Consider the following 20,914-nt stretch of genomic DNA (forward strand, 5'->3'; position numbering starts at 1 on the left):
CTCCAAGGTCATGTGGCCGGCATGACTGCATGGAGCGCCGGGGCAGCCTCCCTTGGCTGGCTCACGCTGCCCATCGTGCCCGATGGGCAGCGTGAGCCTGCAAAGGGAGAAGCAGTCCCGTGCGGTCTACTGGCGAGTAAAGCACCTCGTGAGGTGCTTTATGCGCGAGTAGGCCACGCGGAGCAGCTGCCCATCGGGCCCGATGGGCAGCATGAGCCTACCAAGGGAGGAGCAGCATTGCATGGCATACTCACGCGTAAAGCACCTCACGAGGTGCTTTACGTGCGAGTAGCCCGTGCAGAGCAGCTGCCCTTGGCTGGCTCACACTGCCCATTGGCCCTGACGGATAGCGTGAGCCAGCCAGTGAGGGGCAACAGTGAGGGGCACTGTGAGGGGGGGGTGCTCCTCCTCCGCGGGCCGGAAGTGGCCCGCAGGCCATAGTTTGAGGACCCCTGGGTTAAACCCTTGTGCCAGCAGGAGGTTGGCAGGTCAGAGGTTCAAATCTGGAGAGAGCACAGATGAGCTCCCTCTGTCAGCTCCAGCTTCCCATGCAGGGGCATGAGATAAGCCTCCCACAAGGATGGTAAAACATCAAAACACCCAGGCGTCCCCTAGGCAGTTTCTCAAGTTGCTCCTGACACACAAAAAAAGGTAATTAAAATTATATATGCAAGAATGGAGTTGCTAATAAGAAAGACCAATTCTCAGTTACAATCTCCCAATTAGTCATAAGTCTAATAATTTTTCTGAGTGTCAATAACTCTGAACATTCCAGAAGCCCTACAACTGGCATTGGCAAGCACTGGAAGAAACCGCTGGCTACTCCACTTGGGCTAATGTGAACATAAATTGCAGAATGATTTAGAAAGACTGTTGCACATCCATCGGAACTCCATGTTGTGAGAGAAAATTCCACCCTCTTGCTTTTTTGTGGTGTTTAATAGTGAAAATAATAAACAAAAAAGCCCAACAACATACCATCTGAAGTGCCGTAAGTTCTTCTGATAACTGGGAAATCTGCATGTTATATCTTTTTCTTTCATTTTCTACCTAGTTAAAAAATAGACTGATCACTATTTCAATGGCTGAACAGTACATTACTAGGTTAAAATAGATATGTACAACGGGATTAAAAGAGTGACATGTACAGAAAGATAATATTAAAAGAAAAATTGTAGATTTCATCTATGCATCACAATATCAAATATGGCCTAAATATTAAATTCAGCCCTATGTCCTCAATCAAGTGTTCATAAAAACACAGTCATTTTCATACTAGCCAGAATGGTCCATGGTAAAGGGTTCTAGGAGATCCAAAAGTCCAAAAATCTAGAGAACCCAAGATGGAGAACTCCAGTCCCAATGTGCAAATGACCACTACAGGTTTCATGTTGAATGTGCCGTCGCACCTGGGGGCTATTATTCTCAATAAAGGAGGGATGGACGTGGCATCTTTCCCCCAGGGGATTGCTTCTTGCCCTCCTATAGGAAACTGGAACTCTCAAAAACCCAAAAACCTAAAAATAAGTTTTATTGATCACAAAGAGTTATTTCTTAAAGCAATGAGCTGGAAACTTTAGAGGGGTGAAGGAAAATATACGTTACAGTCTTAATTAGTCCTGGGTCCAAGGTGTTTGAAGCTGAGAAGCCTCACCAAGTTTCCTCTTTCCTCAATGGCTGTGAATGCCGGAGCAAACCACAACCCCAGTTCAGATGGCCTATGTTTTGAAGACTCAGGATCTTCTTTTGGTGCCAAAAGAACCGGTTTGAAGGCGCTTGGGTCTCCTCAATGTTGTCCAGGACAATCTGGACATAAAGCATGAGTCCCAAGGGTAAAAAACCTCAGAGTTGATGCCAAGAGGTAACTTAAATCAGGGTCTTTTAGAGTCAAGTCTCTTACTCACGTCCATATGAGAGTAGGAACTCTGATGGCAGAATGAGAAAGAAAAGGAAGCTCTCCCCTCCTGCAGGAAGAGGTGGAGCCAAACAGTACTGATTGACAGCTATAAGTAACCAATCCATACAACTATACATAAGTAGGGTAAAAGGGGCAGGATTAAGCATGATACAACAGTTTAAATCTTGCAACTAACAGTTCTACATATAGGTGGCGCCACTCGCTTTGAAAGTAAGACATACAGGAAACATCTCTTCCAAAATATATGTAATAGGAAACACTTAATATCACTCATTGTTTTGTTGTCCATATTATTATAGTATTTTAAAAGGCATAGACAATGCAATGATGGAAAATGTCTTTCCATTTTTCAGAAAGTCATGAAGTCATATTGGAATCAAAGACCTATCTGTGAGGACGCATTTGGTTTAGTGTTTCAGAACCTACTAGGGGTCAAAAATGATTTCAATGACAACATTAGTAAGATTTATCATAATATTTCTGTCACAGTAGACTTTTAGGAAAAAGCAATAATGCTTGGTAAGTGGAAGACAAAAGAAAAAAACATGTTATAGCTGGAATGATTCACTGCAAGATCTGGGTTGAGGATCTTCAAAGACTTTCATTCACAGGGTTGCCATAATTCAGTCAATTTGACAGCAAATAACAACAAATGCCAAGACATCTGCTGCTGAATTACAACTCTGCTAATTCTTGGATATTTAAATTTATCTGCACTGTATCTATAATGCTCTGTTATTTCAGATTACTTCCCAACATGAAAACCACAGAATAAGAGGCATGCCCTTAAAACTGTTACAAGGAAGCTGATAGTATTGACTACACTGAAGTACAGGAAGATACATATACAACATTAATTTACGACTGTCACTTTAGGTTCCAAAATCCCACTAATTTTATTTACAAGGGAAAGAAAACCGAAATTAAGCATGACTCACTTCTTTTCTAGTTCTTGAAGCGGCATCCTGAAGCAACTGAGAAACTGCTTCCTTCATGTTTTTTATTTCCTCTTCTTTTTGTTTTTCAGCTATCATTGCCTGTAGTGGTGGGATTAAAAACAAACATCCCAACAAGCAAGTCACTACAATGAATAAATTTTTACAAACTTGGAGGACATTTTTTATGGAATAGAAAATACAGTTTCTTAACTGTACCAAAACACTATTGAACCAACATGCTCTTTGAGTTTTGAAAATGTTTTCATCTCTTACTTGGATTATTTTAACCAATGTTAAATTTGTGCCGTGATTTTATAAAACTTAACTTTTGGTTACTCCAATAGTGTAAATACTCTTGAGTGTAGCCCAAGACCAATGCTATCCATCTGGATTTTCAGGCTTGCTAATATATATTTTTTCTATTCATAAGATTTCAGTATCTTTCTAGAAGAAACGTATGTGGCAGTTTGGTAGTAATAATTGCATATGCCACTGGTATAGACTTCCTGACATTCTTTTATAAGAGACATGTTGTTTTATCCTTGCAGAGATTACTTGTATAACAGATTACCTCTATAATCTCAAAAAAAAAAAAATCACAGTATGTAATGCTCATTAAAATTATGATTTATTAGAGAGGTTAAGATTCTTATTCCTGAAGTGCTATGGAGAAGGAGCTTTTTATGCGATTATACCTACTATTATCCTTCAGAGTGTCAAACTGATTCATCACAACAAATCACAAAATCTTCACTTCTATGGAAGAATGCATGCCATTATTGGGTTGTATTACTAACAAAAAATAAATATGCCCCAAATTATAAAATGCCAATATTAGAATGACAGAATGGGTGTTCTAGGGAAGATCTTCTATTAAAACTAATAAAAGATTAAATAGATTGTGGAATATTTCTCTTCCAAATTGGTGAATAAAATGTTTATCTCAAGGTGTTTATATATTTATTTTCCCGAAATCATTCCTAAAATCTATGTAAGTCGAAGAGTTTCATGTAACTGTTATTTGACTGAGGGCTCCTAGCCGCCAAAGGCTGCCCATCCTGATATACCACAATGTGCACTGTCAACTTATTACAAATAAATGAGTCAGCTCCCTTTAATAAGGTTTTTAAAATGGTAATTCAGAATCTAAAACACACATTGGTGATACCTTTATTAGGCTGATCAGGAGGTGCAAAAGCTATTATATTGACTTTCAAAGCTGACTATCTTTGTCAGGCGAAGACAGTAAAAAAAGGATGCAGGGACTGTAATAGATGACCTACACTTTCAAGTAATTTCTTATGTATGACGACTCTTAAGGTTTGCCTTTTCCTTCCTTCCTGGATTGCCCAAAGTCACACATGGGTCCATGGCAGCAGAATGGGAATTCAGTCCATGGGCTCCCAGTGTCCTAGAGCCAAAAACTACCATCAGGGCATAAAAGGCGGCCATGAAATTTCATTTCTCCATCGTAGCTAAAGTCTCTCCCTTGAGATCTGTTCTGATCCACTGAAGTGTGCTATATTCAATACTACTTCTTCTGTATTCCATACCACTCAGATTTTCATGGGAATTCTGACCACAGTGGGGAGCAAGAAGATGGAAAGTCTGACAGGCTTAATCAAGTTACATAATATTCAGATATGCAAAAAGGGCCCTTTAGAGCTTTGCTCACCTGACTCTTTTGCAGATTAGCTTCTTCTAAGACTTGCAAGCTATCACGGACCTTTTCCACAGCATCGTATTTCTCCTTTTCTATTTCCACACACTTTTTTTGTAGCTCTTGGATTTGCTTTTCTAAAGTTGAACTATTGGTCCTTAGCTGTTCAGAATCTTTGGTGGCTACACAAAGTCTGCATATTGAAACAATGACCACTTAACAAAGAGGATCTAAGTCTCATCAAAATTGAATCTACAATTGCTGTCAGATTTTGTACCCTAGAGAGAACACAATGCAGGGAATGGATCAACTTCTCTTGCTTATATAGGATTACTATCTAGAGATGGTCCTCAATTTTTCTCTATGTCACGAAACCTCGATTTTAGGTGTTCAGCAATGCTTATTAACAACCTCGCTACAAAATTAATGGGGACAGCAAATTCTCCCAAATGAAAGTACATGTTTGTTTTATTGTTGATGTATGTTACGGGCATCGAATTGTGCCTTGGATGTGTAAGCCGCCCTGAGTCCCCTTCGGGGTGAGAAGGGCAGGGTAAAAGTAAACCAAATAAATAAATAAATAAATAAATGTTCTGAACATAACAAAATATTAATTGCATTTCCATGTCCCAGGTGAAATCTTTCTTCTATAAGAAAACTTATTGAAGAGCACCAAAATAGAAATGGTGAATGATTCATTCAATGTAAGCTACATATAAACAGAGATAATTCACACTCAGTAGAGAAATCATTTTCGCACAGTGAAATGTTAAAAACGATTTGTCATCTCATCTCATCTGAAGCAATGAACTAATGAAGCACAAATTAAGGACAACAGTTATCTATTTGCTGTGAAACCCTCAAGGGTGACAACACTGCCCTAGAATCATGGACCTTATTAAAAAATTTCTGACTTCAACAGAACTTCCAGTTCAGTATGGTTCAGGTCACACCTACAACTTTGGCTAATGTTACTGACAAGTAATTGAAGCATGGCATACAATTCTTTTGGTTCATATAACCTGGTGCATGCCAAGAGAATACTGCCTAGTACAAAATCCTGCATGAAATAAAAAGGACTCAATCTACCCAAGCATAAGCCAAACTGATGGCCAGTGCATTTATAATGCTGTACCAACAATCACTTTAGACTCAATCCAGTCCAATCTTTTGCTTTTCCAACTGATGAGAAACAATGATGATTAAATGTAAGAAAAACTTCAATTTGCTTATTTTGCTAACCAAGAAGCTATAGATGGTGCAATGGTATATATAGGGTTATGTCTCTGTTTCATGTTATCTCACTTTAATGTAATACAGACGGAAGGAAGGAAAGAAGGAAGGACGGACGGAAGGGGCAAGCTGGTACCAAATTAGGAGGGATAGTTAATACCTCAGAAGACAGGGTCAGAATTCAAAATTACCTTAACAGATCAGAGAGCTGGGCCAATTCTAACAAAATAAATTTAAATGGGGAGAAATGTAAGGAGCTATCCTTAGGTACAGATATAGGATGGGAGACACTTGGCTTGACCACTATCTATGTGATTTAAGAGTCTCAGGACCCATTTACATGAGTCAAATGAGTTGATATGGGGGTGAATAGACTCTCTGATGGCAAAATGATACACAGGAGTTAATTGATCTCAATACAGCCTTGTCCCACATTAAAAGAAGCTACGGGATACTCTGAAGTTTCCAAGATTTTCTGAAACGTGGCATGTTTTGGGACAGTGTAAACAGTTATGTCGCTTCCTAGGCACAGGGGACAGCACCTGCCTTATTCTGTCATTCTGGGCTTTGGGGTTCCACTGTATAATTTATTATTTTAGCCATTCCGTTATATTATAAGCAACCTTGGGTCCCATGTTGGGAAAGGCAAGGACATAATTAAGATAGATAAGATAGCTTAACGTCCTACTTTGTCTCCAGTTGTTTTATGCTAGATTGCAACTGCTGTAAGCGTTTATCAGATGCCTCCTCTCTCTCTTGAGCAGCTAACACCTCTTCCTCCTGGAAGACACAGAAGTCATTCAAACAGTTTCATCAGAATGTAATACAAGCAGGTAAAAAATCCACATAATTCTCTTGTTGCAATAGCTTAATTGGTTACCATTTTGTTTATGAGCACAAAAGTTCTGGCAATGGTTTTTAAAGCCATATAAAGCTTGGGACAATACTATTTGAAGGATTGGAATTGCTGTTATGAATTAATTAAAGCCTGAAGACTCTACTCTCTGCTTCACCAGCTTCTCAGGTTTGTTTGGTGGGAACAAGGAAGCGAATCTTCTCCGAGGCGGACCTCAGATTTTGGAACTCCATCTCTAGGCCTGGGGATGGTTCCACCCTTGCTCTCTTTCTCCCAACAAGTTAAAACATTTCATGCCATCAAGCTTAGAAGAAACTGGAATGGACTTTCAATGCTGTTTGGTGTTATTTTTAAGGTGTACATTTAGCTTTTAAGTAAATTTTAATGGTTTAATGAGCTTCAGTACTTTTAACTTCAAATCAATTTGACATTGTTACCCTTATTGATGTTGTTGTATAGCGTTTAATTTCTATTATTTTAAAATGTTGCTAGCTGTCCTGTGAATAAATACTGGGACAAAGGCAGGGTATAAATGCGTAAAATAATAATAATAATAATAATAATAATAATAATAATAATAATAGCAGCAGCATCACTCCCACTACAGGTTCCATTAAAATAAACAATGGCTAATTATTTAAATTTTAAACTAGAAACGATAGTGTACCTTTCTGGCCACTTGGGAACGAAGATCCTCAGTGAGTCTGAGCATTTCATCAACCTTTGACACAGCTGTTCTCAAGTCCAATTTGGATTGTCTGCATATAAAAAATACCATTTTGCATCTTTGATCCATTTGCTATATTAATAACTTGTAAGTATGCTATTGAAACCACTTTTGTGTTGGAAAATGGGTACTACAGTTTATCTTACAGAAAATATACAATTGCATTAAAATTATGTAATGCCAGTGTGGTTTACTATACAGTTTTTTCCGTGTCAGAAGCTTCTTGAGAAACTGCAAGTCGCTTTTGGTGTGAGAGATTTGGCTGTCTGCACGGACATTGCCCAGGGGATGCCCGGATGATTGATGTTTTACCATCCTGTGGGAGGCTTCTCTCATGTCCCTGCATGAGAAACTAGAGCTTGAGTCCTCATGTTAGAATAGCAGCAAATATTTACTGCTGATGTAGAAACTCTTAAAATGATTTTTTCATATCTATAAAAGCCTGAACAGAGTTGGGAGTTTCCTAACAGATTTACACCTTAGCATATAGCTAAGAACATTCTGAAGTCAATATGCAGAAAGCAGCTATATTGCTGTGCTTATTTCTGCTATACACAGGACGATCACTCTAAAATATTTATTCACTTTCATTCACTGTTACTTATGCAAAGATAAGCAATTAAAGCTTAAGTAATAAATTATTCAAGTTTTCCCCCTGACTGAATGATACAAGTGAATGCCACTACTGCATTTTTAACTTATCATGCAATTTAGGAATACATCTAAATCAACTGTAATATGAAAGTGATGGAAATGCAATCTTTCCTTCAAAAGTCTGTCTTGAACCATTTCACTACTTTATTTGAAGCCACATTTACTAATGTCATTCAAACTTGCAAATACACACAAAACATAATTACAAGAGTTTTAACAAAGCATGATCTAATTAAAATTAGACATGTCTGCAAAGTGTAGCTTTATATATCCTATTTTCAACATAGAGACAGTATCATTCTAATGTGTTTGAACAAGTGTGGGCAACCTCTATTATAGCATGGGATGCAATGCATGTGGCTGCAGTGAGCAGCAATTCATAAAAATAAGCTGGTGGTTTATTGTTACTGTGATATTAACAAAATATTGAACAAAATAGAAAATGATTAGAACTCCTAAAATGGAAGTAAGATTTAAACGTCCCATTTATACCTCTGCTGTTTGCGCAATTGTTCCAGCTCTACATTCTGTTCCATTACAGTCTTCAGAAATACTTGATTAATCTAGAAGAAAAATAGTTAAAAGTACTTCACATTACACTGAAAACATCTAAGGGACCTCTTTTAAGAAGCATGCTCATTATTTGATATCAACAATCTATTTCATGTATCCCCTTTTAAAGTTATGTGAATATCATCTGTGTTTTAAGTAGCATGATTTTTTTAAAGTCTGCAGAATTTGTTCCCTTGCCTTATTCTGAGGCTATGAGGTTATGACTTTTGCTCAGGGTCACCTAGTGAGTTTCCATGAAAGAGGGAGGATTTGAACCCTGATCTCAAATCCTCAAAACACTACACAATGCTGGCTCCAAAAAAGAACATTAGGCCATAATAGGTAAATCAGTGTTGTTTCACATAGGGAGCTGATGTTGAAGACATTTGAATGACCTTAGTTTACAGAGCAAGGACAAGTTGTGTTCTCTAATGACGCTAAAATGGAATAACAATGAAGTAAAAGATACTGCACAGCAACTGATAACTACAGTACAGCATATAATCTATGCAAATAAAAAACTGACACTTCTACAGAAAACGCGTGGAATCCATTTGAGAAATGTCTGCATTTGCTATTTCTTCTTTTATGAGATAGATTAAAACAGTTTCTGACGATATGATAATGGTTCAGTATTTCACTTACTGACTCTGTTTTATCATTGGCTAAATACAGTTGTTTTGTTAGCTGCTGAAAGCTTGTCAATTGATCCTAAAAAGAAGAATCAGAGCATGCAATTATAATATCAAGGATTTATCATGAACATAGAAATGAATTTTCAAGCTTAACATTTTAAACATTTGAAAAATATTATACTATACACATTACCGCTTGGCTGTTGTTCAGAATTCTCTGACAGCCAGTTAGACATTTCAAATGAAATACACAAACAACATACAATAATAATGGTGCATTGTAACCTCTATTTTGTCTGTGTGGGTGTGAGGCAGAGACTGAATAAGACACCTGCATAGTACTACTTAAAATAAATGGCATTTTCCAACTAGATGTGTTGTACATAAATCAGAACCACTAGTTCTTCGTTTGTTTTTATAAGAACTGAGCAAATCAATTGCAAAACATTCTGCAATCAATCTGAAAATTCTAAGGCTTGCTTTACCATGATATAGAAGACATTCTAAATGTAAATGTATATATTTTGCCAAACACTTTCTGCCTTTTAGATATTTAAGGACACATTATGTTACATTCTGAAGAGAGTCTCAAATGTGGGTGGGGGTGGTGGGGATACTTTTATATTACAGATACATATATAAATGTTATCTGGATTAAAAACCACAAACATCACCTTCACTTGGGCCAGAAACCTTGTCAGTCACTTGTTGTGTTACCTCCTCTTTCTCCTAATTTATTCTGCTTAATTCTAGTGCTCAAGTTGGAACAAACTTATGCACTCCATACTCTTCTTTCCTCATGAACTAGCACATGGGCATTCTCTGTGACTCTTTTTGAATTATCTGGAGAATTTTGGGCCCTGAAGAGAATCATTAGTTGGAGTTGGCTAGATGTCTGTTAAAAACAATTGCTCTCTTCTCTCTAGTGCCCACATATGGCACATCAAGCTAGAAATAGATTTAAGTAAACTGCTGTAAATACAAAGATCTTGAAATGCACAATCACAGGGCTGTTTTAGCATTTATGCCAAGTTTCAAGATGCTATATTTCATGGTCTTGTAGGCTGTGCTGTGAAGAAGGGGCAGGCAATTTTAGTAGATGAGTTTCAAATGACATTTTAATCAAATTACATTTTAATACACAGGTGTCAGAATAATCCAAGTTACTTTTTGATTCTGTTTTTCAACAATATGAATCTGTGCTTCTGTCATATGTTCTTGGTATGTCTGCTGAAGCCGCCCCAATTCCTGTGACACTGTCTGCCACAGTTCTAGGACATGTTCTTTTTCCTAGGAAAAAAACAAAATACACAAGAGTTATAGTATACAGAAACTGATAAGCAAGATGACTGACAATACACTGCTACTTGCCTCTCAAATTAATACATGCACACCACAATTAAGACAGCCTCTGACAAAGACACTTTTTATAAAGTCTTTTTCTACATGCCCAGTCCCTCTTCTCTTTGACTTCTATATAGCTGAACATTTTTAGCAGTATCAGTGCTGAAATAAAATGGAAAAAAAATGACTGAAGAAACACAGATTTTCAATGCAGGTTGCAGTGGACTACCTTCACTGAACAATGCAATGAAGCTGAAAAAAGCAGGATTCTACTCTAACACAATTTACTATATCCACGTGTACCTACTCCACACAAAAGTAAACATGAACTGCTTCCAGATTCCCTCATGAAACATTACTGAAGAGCAAAACAGAGAGTAAAGGAGAAAGCAGATAACCCTGTCTCATCAGTTACTCTTGTCTCCAAATATATTTTATTATTTCTATGTTATTTTTGTATCTGATACAGAATATCTGTTAAATTAGTAATGTCCAGGGATAAAAGTACATATTTAACTGAGATACCCTTGTACCACTTTAACCATGATTTATACATTTTCTATAGAGCAAATCAGAAAATCCTGGAATTAAAAAGTAAGTTTTTTTAAAAATGACAAAATATTACTTGGGGCACATATCACATTCAGTAAAAAGAAGGATGATGCTCATGGCAGATTCTTGATCTACATAATTCAGCAAACATTCTGAAATCTAGGGCAGGGCTAGTGTTCACTCACTTTATTTGCTAGTTGCAGTTGTTCTTGAAGATTTCGTATTAGATTTTCATCCAGAAATGCACCATCTTTTGAGGTGGAACCAGATGGCAGAGACTCCAACTGCTTTTCAATAGCTTCTTTCAATTCTTCATGTAATCTAGGTAACAAGTTGGCAGGCTTAGATCAGAAGGCTTCTGTGAACAGAAATGATCTTTCTACTTATGAAAAGCAAATTCTGAATCCAAACAAGGTGGTTCAGGGAACGTAAAAACATTCAAATTATGATTTCAATTGTTCTCCATGGTGGAACTTGATTCTTATCTTATTATATCTGGCCTGATCTTAGATATTACTGGTCTCTGCTGTGAACATATGGTTTTAAAAAACTAAGTTTTATTACTGACTGAAAGTCAAGTATTGCAGGGGGCAAAAAGACAGCTTATCTGATTTTGGAAGCTATGCAGGGTCAGCACTGATTGTTAGTACAAAGATGGGAGACTGCTAATGAATACCAGAGACTACAAGTGATATTTCAGAGGGACTGGCTTCCTAAGAAAACCCCATGAAATTAATTAGGTTCCCATACATCGCCTATGGTATTCATGTGGTTGCCATAAGTTAGCAGTTCTTCTGCCTATAAGAGAAGAAATTAACTGCATCAAAAATCTAACATACTCAAAATGTGTTCATTTGTCATTTCTACATTACCCATAAGCAAATATATCAGAATGGTGAGTAAATCTCTTATGATATTTTGGAATTCATGTTTTTATGAGAGGAAACAAACATGTCTGAACTGTAGCGTTAAAGCATGTCTTTCAAATATTTAAACAGCTTTAAAATTAAGTTTAGGGTCCTGACAATTATGCCAGAGAATGTTAAGTCCTACTAACTGCCCAGAAGGGAAACATATCTGGGAATATGGAGTCATGGAGGTTAAAGGGATGATGACATAGCAAAACATAACAATCATGCTTCCTATTATCTGACATTAACCATAGCTGCACAAAATGAGGCTTACTCTTGAGCAAAAATGTATGGAATTGTCCTTTATGCTTGAAAATAAAGAACTCAGGTTTATTTGGGTTTGAGGATGCTTATAAAACACAGCATAACATATCTATGTCAGAGCTACCTAATCCCATTCCCAATTGAGATTAGGCTATACATATATACATACATACACACACACACACAGAGACTTCTCAAGAAAATAAAAGTAAAAAATCACTGTTAATAATTGTAATAATAATAATAATAAACTTTATTTATACCTTGCCACCATCTCCCAGGGGGACTCAGGGAGGCTCACAAAGCACTCAAAGGTGCAAACACGCAAAATACAAAAAGTGCAAAGACAATAATGCAAAAGCAGTAACAAGCAACATAAACATCAAAAACCCTGGTTAAAATCAGTAAAATGTAACAATCGTTGCAGGAATAAAATGAATGCAATCAATATCAGACTCATTCCCAAGAGAATATTCTTCTGCAACTTGTGATGAAAGAAAACCCCTCATATCTGATTTCAAAAGAATACATTTTTCCATTCCACTATCAAAACTGTTGACACACCATGTCAAATCAGTGAATCTACCTTTCATTTTCTTTGATGACTTGTTCAAGTTTGAGTCTCATTTCTCTCATCTGAAGCTAAAGAAAGTAATGAAAAACATAAATCAATTTTTTAGCAAGGATCACCATGATCATTATGAAAATATTCAGTATGTCACAACCATCACATAGATGCCTTAATACTCATGACAAAATTGCACAGGTGGCCAATGACAAAATTTAAGAAATAGAATACATTTTCTTCAGAATATCTTACAATTCAGACTTAAGACAATATTATTTACAATATCTAGTATATAATTCAGAAAGATACCAAAATTCACATTATAGCTCTACTTTGTACATCACTAACTTTTAAAAGGTTAGTTCTATGAAGCTGGTGATAACAATAAGAAAAAAAAAACAATTTACAAGTAACATTCACCCATACCATCAACTAAATTTTATGTATGCTTTATACCTGGCAATATCTCAGTTCTTTGTTCATTTCCTCCAGATGGTTGTCATACTCCTCTACCAGAGGAGATTTTGCACTAAAATTGACATTAAAAAACAAGAACATAAAGTTACTACCATTACTAAACATACATCATTTTGAAACAGACAAATTTCCGTCCTATAGTTTCCTCAACAAACTAGGGAATATTACTTGAAGCAGAATATTCAAATACTAATCAAAATAGGGGAAGAGATGTATGAAAATATTCTCTGACATCTGTGCCTTTTCACTCTTTTTACTTGTTCTACAGTATTTGCTGTGAGCCTTATATTTCTTTGTTCCTCATTCATACTACAGAAGTCAATCTTTCATTCCCATGTTCATAAAACATCCTGTATGTTTTATGAGAAAACTCCCCCTTTCCAGATGTAAGTTCAGCAAAACCATTAATATGCTTACTGCTTCAAAACTCTCCTTAGGCGCCAACAGGTGTGAATACTAATGTATAGGCCCAATCAATATGGGTTCAAAAGGCAATCATCTAACATTAGCATCACAGAATATATAACCTGTTCATTGATTAGAGTTGGTGGCATTATAAATAATACTAGGCTAAAATGAGAGTTCTGCATTTCAAAAACAATCAACACCCTGTGAAAGTGAACATGTTTTGGTGAGCAACCATGAAGTGTGTGATCTGGAGGACAAAGCATTAGACTTGTGCAATTCAGCCAAAAGGGTCCATTTTCAGCCAAACCCTCATTCAGTTTACTGGGAAGTTAATCAAATTGGGAGGAGTGTTGCCATTTTCATTCAGCAAAAATTTGGCTCATTGGCTACCATGGGAAACTTTAAAGGCTCAATTTTCTGTCATTTTAAGGCCTATCTACATGAAACCTACCTCAGTTTTAGACTCCATTTACAAATGCAGGCCTGCCAAGTTGTAGTCGCTGGTTGTGTCCATACTTAACTAATCAGAGCATGGATACAACCAGACCTTTTATTGGCTGAGAAACAGAGAGAGAGAGAGAAAAACTTCAACTCCTATCATGCTCCAAGAGGAACTCAGAAAATTTTTCAATGCCCGCCCCATGCCAGTGCTGCTGAGAAAGTGAGTTCCCAGCAGGGCCCTCTCTGAAGGAGGAGCCAAGGGAACTTTTCCAAAAGAAATAGACACTTTACTGCTGGGGCAGAAAAGATGCTGCAGGTTATCCCACCTTCTGCAGGAGCCTCGCGACACACCCCTGACTCTGGTATATTCCAGACTTAACTCCATCCTCTCCAGTAGCGAATAGCTCTCTTGATCTGTTTTGCCCAGCTTTTTGGTTCCCTTTTCCCCATTGTTTTTGGGGGATAAAATGAAACAGACCACTAATGTAACAAATCACCTTCGGTCAAACTGATCCAGGCACAAGCCTACAAAGAATTGCTCTTTGAATCCACAGTCATCAGACTTCCTCTCTTGTACCACCTGTAGTTTAGAGGGGCTGGTCAGCAACATGGTAGACATACAGTATCAAGCCTGCACCTCTTCTTGCCAAACTGCTTGCCAAAGGAGAAGGATACATAGCACTAGAATGTTGTGAAAAATAATTTTTCACTAGTATAACTTGACTTACAGTGGCATTTACTACCTTCAAAATGATACTTTCACTCCAATATAAATCCAGTCAAAATTTTAAATCTTGCACTAAATACTGGAAGAAAAAAAATATTGGTCTGCTTCAGAGGATACCAATAGCTACAGCCACTACCACATTCAGGTTTATTATGGTTTCACTCACTGCAGTTTCTAAAACGTGAATTAATTACGGAACTTTATCACAGCTCGTGTATTTCCCAGTAACAGCTGATGGCATTTCTGGAACAGTAGTTTAGGGCCAGTGGGATGGAAACCAACACAAAACTGATTGCAGATGTAGTTATACTTAAAATACAGTTCTTATCAATGGGATTTAGGTCTGCCTCACTAATTTCAGGCTCAACTCTAAGCATCATTAATCATGGATGCCTTCTTATTGGAGAAAAGTGCCTTCTTATTGGAGAAGGAAAAAATGAGCTAAAACCAAAACCTAATTCTGTCTCATTGCTTTATATTCAATTATGTCAGATTAGCCTGTTTACCTTTGTTCCATCAACCAAGGCTCCATTGTATTATTGGGTTCAATAAAAAAATTCTGAAACAAAACGATTTCAGTTTAATATGGTACATTGATATGTTGTCATTCAGACAGATAGAAAAGTGAAGTCTTTATATAATCTCAACATTTTAAATAATCTGACCATATAGTCTTGCTATTTTACTTATTGAACATATACTTAAATATATCCCTCATTATTTTGTTTTTACACTAAAATATTAAATTAATTATTAAATTAACACAAATATAAGACTCATTGCAACTGTTCTTAATTAAATTATGCCAAATGTATCAGTATGATTTAGATAAATGCTATCTTATCACTCAGATATACATTAAATGAGACTACTATAATTGGGTCCAGCAATTCTATTTAGACAGTACATTTCTTCACCTTTATTTTGATTCCCATCATATGATGAGATAAAAAATACACATAAAACAAAAAGGTTTATGCAAAGATGTACTAGTGCTTTAAGATCAACACTATATCTTTATGGAGCAAACAGAATGCCGGCTTCTTAAATATTCATGCTCTAGATCTGATAATATGCTGCTTTAAGAAAGATTTGCATCACAAAGTAAAGCAAGTGATATACTTCAAAATACACTGTAATGGTTTGTTATATGCTTCCACTTCTCTTTATAAAAGAAAGGTGCTCTATCAACTTACCAACATAAGGCATCAACTATTTAAAAGATCTAAAACACCAAATTCTGACAGAATTGCACACAGAACTTACTTTGATCTCCTGTAAAATCAGTTTCTGTTGTCATTCTATAACTTTATCAGGAAGTTTTGGAGGAAGGATTCAACAGCTGCTTAATATACTAGAAAACATTCAAATCCTGCAACAGACAGAAGAATATAATTTGCCACTACCAAAATAACCTACTTCCATTATCTAAACCAGAAGTGTGCAAATCGTACATGTGAGTTACCCAACCCTCTTTGAATAATAACCTTTTTTACCCCAACATATCCTTTGGAGGCCACATCGATATTTTTGTTATGCTTTTTGTTGCCCTGGGGCATTTTAAGTACTAGAAAAGCCTTGTTAAAACATAAAGACAAAATGCCCCATTTTTCACGCTGGGCTTTTTTTGAGGCTCTTCTTGGGCCTAAATACGTGGTTAAATCCCCTTCACGCCCTTAGGAGGCATTTGGGTTAAAACTCTGTTCCACCTATTTTATTTTTATCCCCCCCACTTTCAAAATATCAAACATTCAATTATTGGTAAGAAAAGCATAACAAACCCCATATTCAGTACAACCATCATATCCATTGGGGGGGGGGGGGGGGGAGAGATTTCATTCCAGACACATATGAATACCTGAAATTGTGGATAATAGCAAACCGTATAAATTTTACTAGAAGCATACAACAGAATCTCACTGGAGGATTAGAGAGGTCCATAAACACTTCCAGGGACAGTGGGGAAGAAGGTTTTCTTGAGCAGAGTTGAAATGGCCTTCAGTAACTCATTACAGTTCAACTAGAATATGCAAACACCTAGAATAGAAGTAGATAAAATGCTTTTTCCTACATAGCTGGACAATAAATTCCTAATATAGAGATGAGCAAACTTTGGGCCTGGGGCTTAATTCTTCCCAAACCTGGACAAACCTTTCTTTGGCCAAGTGAAAAGTGAAGTCCCTCACATGGAAGTCTCTAGGAGTGAGGATTTGTCTGTTAAATAGACCAATGTTTCCCTTTCACTCTTAAAATAAAAACACTCTCCTTTTCCAAACTCAGAAATGGACTGGCCACTTCTGGTTATCTCTTCTCCCAATACTAGGCATTTTCAGCAATCACTGTGGCCCACAGAGGCAGAAGATTGTAGGGTGTAACACACTGATAGTTAAGAATGATTAAAAACTACTGATTCAGACCGCATCTATGAGTATGCACGTGCTTATTCAAGCTGTCAAAAGTTTATGATAACACAAAAAGAAAGATGCTGTGCCCATCCTTGCTGTCCATCGACTCAAGCATGCATCTTTAATCTTAATTAATTCAACTGACCATTTCCAAAGGTATTTTTGCTGTCTCTAATCTTAATTCATCTGTCTACTCCCAGACAAGACCCAAAGCAACCCTTACCTTAATATTTAGTACACTCAATCCTCCCCTACCAAGCGCTTAACACAATAGAAATGAAAATGTTGAGGTGGATACTTGGCTTGACACTTCTTGGCCATGCGCCAAATGATGACATCATCAAAGTCTAGGAATAAAAGCAATCAGCAAGAAAATGCAGGAACCAAGACTCCAGTGGTATGGCCATGTCATGAATAGAGAACCAACATTAGTAGAACAAACAGAACTGTATTTGGAGATTGCAGGACGACGACGACGAGGATGGCCAAAGAAAAGATGGATGGACACCCCTATTGGGAAAATAGCTCTGAAAGAAGATCCTCCCCTACCACATAACAAACAGTCCCTTAGAACAGTATTACATAAGATGGTGGTCTGTGATTGAGTATTATTGGCTGTTAATCCATGGCAAATATCCATGAAAGAAACAGTCTGTAATCAATGGAAATCCTGCCAGTCCCTCCACCTCTGATAGCTCAAGAGGCATTGCTCAGATTAATGCTATTCAAAGCAGTGGTTCATGTACTCATGGACTTCAGTCAGCAGTGAACTTCCAGGGAAGTCAATGGGCACAAACATGGCATAGGACCCTGGCACATTGGGGAAAATATTCGAATCCTCCACATCAGAGAGCTCAAGAACACTATATCAAAAACAGATCTCACCTGCATGAGGAGCATATGTATGACCAATCCATCACAGATTCTGACACAATTCCTTCCCATCTCTGAAAAAAAAAACCATTATTGTTTTATTTTTCCAAAAGCATCAAATATAAATATCTGGGAATAGTGGTTGGTTGCCCTTGAGATCCCTTTTACCTACCAAATGATCCACACAGTACATGGGAGCTGATGAGGCTCTCTGTGTTTTACTATTTATTTATCGTGTCAAGAGCGAATCAAAACAGTTGTATTGTATTAAAAAAAAACACAAAGTTTGGTGACTTGGCATTCTATTAAATGTACTTATGAATAATGACAAACAATACAAGGGTACTATTGCCTCTTGCGTATAGGTCTGCTGAGTGTCATATAATTTAGTGAATTATACCCCTCTCTTTGGCAAAAAAAGGCAATTGAAATTCATGTAAATGTGTTTATACGTGTCTGTAAGAGTCTAAATGATCTAAACTTGGCAGTAGATCCCCTCTGATGTTGGAATAAAGCAGGGTCGGTCCTGGTTAGTACTTAGATGGTAGATTGCCAAGGTGCTGAAGGCTATATATCAGAGGAAGGAACTGGCAAAACAACCTCTGACAACTTTTTCCTAAGAAATTCTGGCAAAATGCACACTGTAAGTCAAAGTTGACAAAAGTTCCATATACACTGTAGAATTAATGCAATTTGATACCACTTTAATTAATGCAATTTGATACCCCTGGTAGCGCAGTGGGTTAAACCACTGAGCTGCTGAACTTGATGACCAAAAGGTTGGCAGTTCAAATCTGGGGAGCAGGGTGAGCTCCTGCTGTTAGGATTAGCTTCTGCTAAGCTAGCAGTTCAAAAACATGCAAATGTGAGTAAATCAATATGTACCTCTTCTGCAGGAAGATAATGGCATTCCTTGCAGTCATGCTGGCCAGATGACCTTGGAGGTGTCTATGGACAATGCCGGCTCTTCAGCTTAGAAACGCTGATGAGCAGTACACCCCCCAGAGTCGGACACAACTAGACTTAATGTCAGGGGAAACCTTTACCTTTACTTAATTTGCTCACTGTTACGAAACTGGATTTACAGTATGGTGAGAAACCAACACTCTGGCAGAGAAAGATAAAAGATCTTGTAAAACTACAACTCCCATAATTCGATAGCTTTAAGCCATGGTGGTTACAGCGATGTCATTAATTCTACAGTGTAGATGCACCCTTGAAGGCAAATACACAAACCCACATACACATATATTCATCATACTCCAAAGAGCCTCCGGTTGCGCAGTGGGTTAAACCCCTGTGCTGGCAGGACTGAAGACTGACAGGTCGCAGGTTCGAATCCGGGGAGAGGTGGATGAGCTCCCTCTATCAGCTCCAGCTCCTCATGCGGGGACATGAGAGAAGCCTCCCACAAAGATGATAAAACATCAAAACCATCCAGGCATCCCATGGGCAACGTCCTTGCAGACGGCCAATTCTCTCACACCAGGAGCGACTTGCAATCACTCCTGACACGACAAAAAAAAAAATCATACTCCAGAGCTGAGGAAACAGACATTTCTTATATTATTTCATAATAATTAAAACAGGTTAGAGTTCTCTTTATTTTTGTGGTGCCATTCTATTTACTTCACAATTCCTCACAACTTGGAAGTCTCAGTGCAAATCCTTAAAAAATAAAGGCTGTAATATTAATGATATTTACCCATAATTCCAATTTAACTGGATGAGGGACTTACTTCTGGACAGAACTCTGGCCCCTTCCACTACTTACTTAGGCAATCTCTCATAGTCCGAGGATGATGGTCACCCAAGTGTAGTATCCTGGTGGTGGGTCCGTAGGTGACTGTGGAGCCCTATTCTTGATCTGCATCTTTCTCCCACAGTGAGGGCATCGGTTTCCAGGTAGAAGGCGGTCCCGGTTGGGGTTGGCTTGATGCACCTTCCTCTTAGCACGTTTCTCTCTTTCGCCCTCCATTCGTGCCTCTACAGCACTGCTGGTCACAGCTGACCTCCAGCTGGAACACTCAAAGGCCAATGCTTCCCAGTTCTCAATGTCTATGCCAGAGTTTTTAAGGTTGGCTTTGAGCCCCTTCCACACAGCTGAATAAATCCCACATTATTTGCTTTGAACTGAGATATATGGCAGTGTGGAATCTGGGCATTTTCACATAGCCCTGTGTCCCAGAATACCAAGGGCTGTGTGGAAGACCCCCCTGTTCAAAGTATAGAGGAGGCATGGGCAAACTTGGGCCCTCCAGGTGTTTTGGACTTCAACTCCCACAATTCCTAACAACCTACCGGCTGTTAGGAATTGTGGGAGTTGAAGTCCAAAACACCTGGAGGGCCCAAGTTTGCCCATGCCTGGTATAGATGTTAAACAGCATTTTAAACAGCCTTCTCCTTACCTCATGTGGACATTTCAGTAAGCTTTCCCCTCTTCTGGAGAAGGAGGAACAATCCTCACGACTCTCCCTCTGGAGTTCCTCACAAGAGAGACCGTTAAAAGCCCGCCGGATGTTAATTCCTGAGGAGCCGACTAAGACTGGAAGGAGGTTTCCCCCTTAGACCCGCCCCCATCCGCTCTCATCCAATCAGCGACGCTTCCTCAAGAGGACGGCACGCGCCGCCGGCTGCCTTACCACAACACCGGGCGACTTCCTTAACGACCGACCTGGTTTTGAAAGAAAAAGAAAAAAAGGTGAAGGACAAGACGCGTGACGTCACGCCCTCAGCCCGCCTCCAATCGTATTCGAGGGTGCCTCAGAGAG

The 20,914-nt window shown here is 38.1% G+C and overlaps 1 protein-coding gene across 4 annotated transcripts in view; it reads right to left on the reverse strand.

The window, feature by feature from the left end:
- Window positions 1-20,841, reverse strand: part of SCLT1 (sodium channel and clathrin linker 1) — a 47,065-nt gene extending 26,224 nt beyond the window's left edge. Inside the window, exons 1-15 of one of the 4 annotated variants that reach the window (XM_060778944.2) lie at window positions 20,552-20,841; window positions 18,156-18,217; window positions 16,132-16,237; window positions 15,372-15,424; window positions 13,269-13,341; window positions 12,831-12,886; window positions 11,255-11,390; window positions 10,341-10,463; window positions 9,184-9,249; window positions 8,479-8,549; window positions 7,273-7,363; window positions 6,438-6,529; window positions 4,532-4,709; window positions 2,857-2,955; window positions 979-1,050 (exon numbers count right to left, since the gene is read on the reverse strand). In XM_060778944.2, coding sequence (XP_060634927.2) covers window positions 979-1,050; window positions 2,857-2,955; window positions 4,532-4,709; window positions 6,438-6,529; window positions 7,273-7,363; window positions 8,479-8,549; window positions 9,184-9,249; window positions 10,341-10,463; window positions 11,255-11,390; window positions 12,831-12,886; window positions 13,269-13,341; window positions 15,372-15,397 — 1,083 coding nt within the window. In that variant the 5' untranslated portion in view covers window positions 15,398-15,424; window positions 16,132-16,237; window positions 18,156-18,217; window positions 20,552-20,841. Of the gene's footprint in view, window positions 1-978; window positions 1,051-2,856; window positions 2,956-4,531; window positions 4,710-6,437; window positions 6,530-7,272; window positions 7,364-8,478; window positions 8,550-9,183; window positions 9,250-10,340; window positions 10,464-11,254; window positions 11,391-12,830; window positions 12,887-13,268; window positions 13,342-14,635; window positions 14,833-15,371; window positions 15,425-16,131; window positions 16,238-18,155; window positions 18,218-20,551 lie in introns of those variants that run through there. The other 3 variants (XM_060778945.2, XM_060778946.2, XM_060778943.2) reach the window with 3 other exon arrangements.
- Window positions 20,842-20,914: the final 73 nt, after the last annotated feature.

This window comes from Anolis sagrei, chromosome 5, assembly GCF_037176765.1.
Source record: "Anolis sagrei isolate rAnoSag1 chromosome 5, rAnoSag1.mat, whole genome shotgun sequence".
Taxonomy (NCBI): Eukaryota; Metazoa; Chordata; class Lepidosauria; order Squamata; family Dactyloidae; genus Anolis; species Anolis sagrei.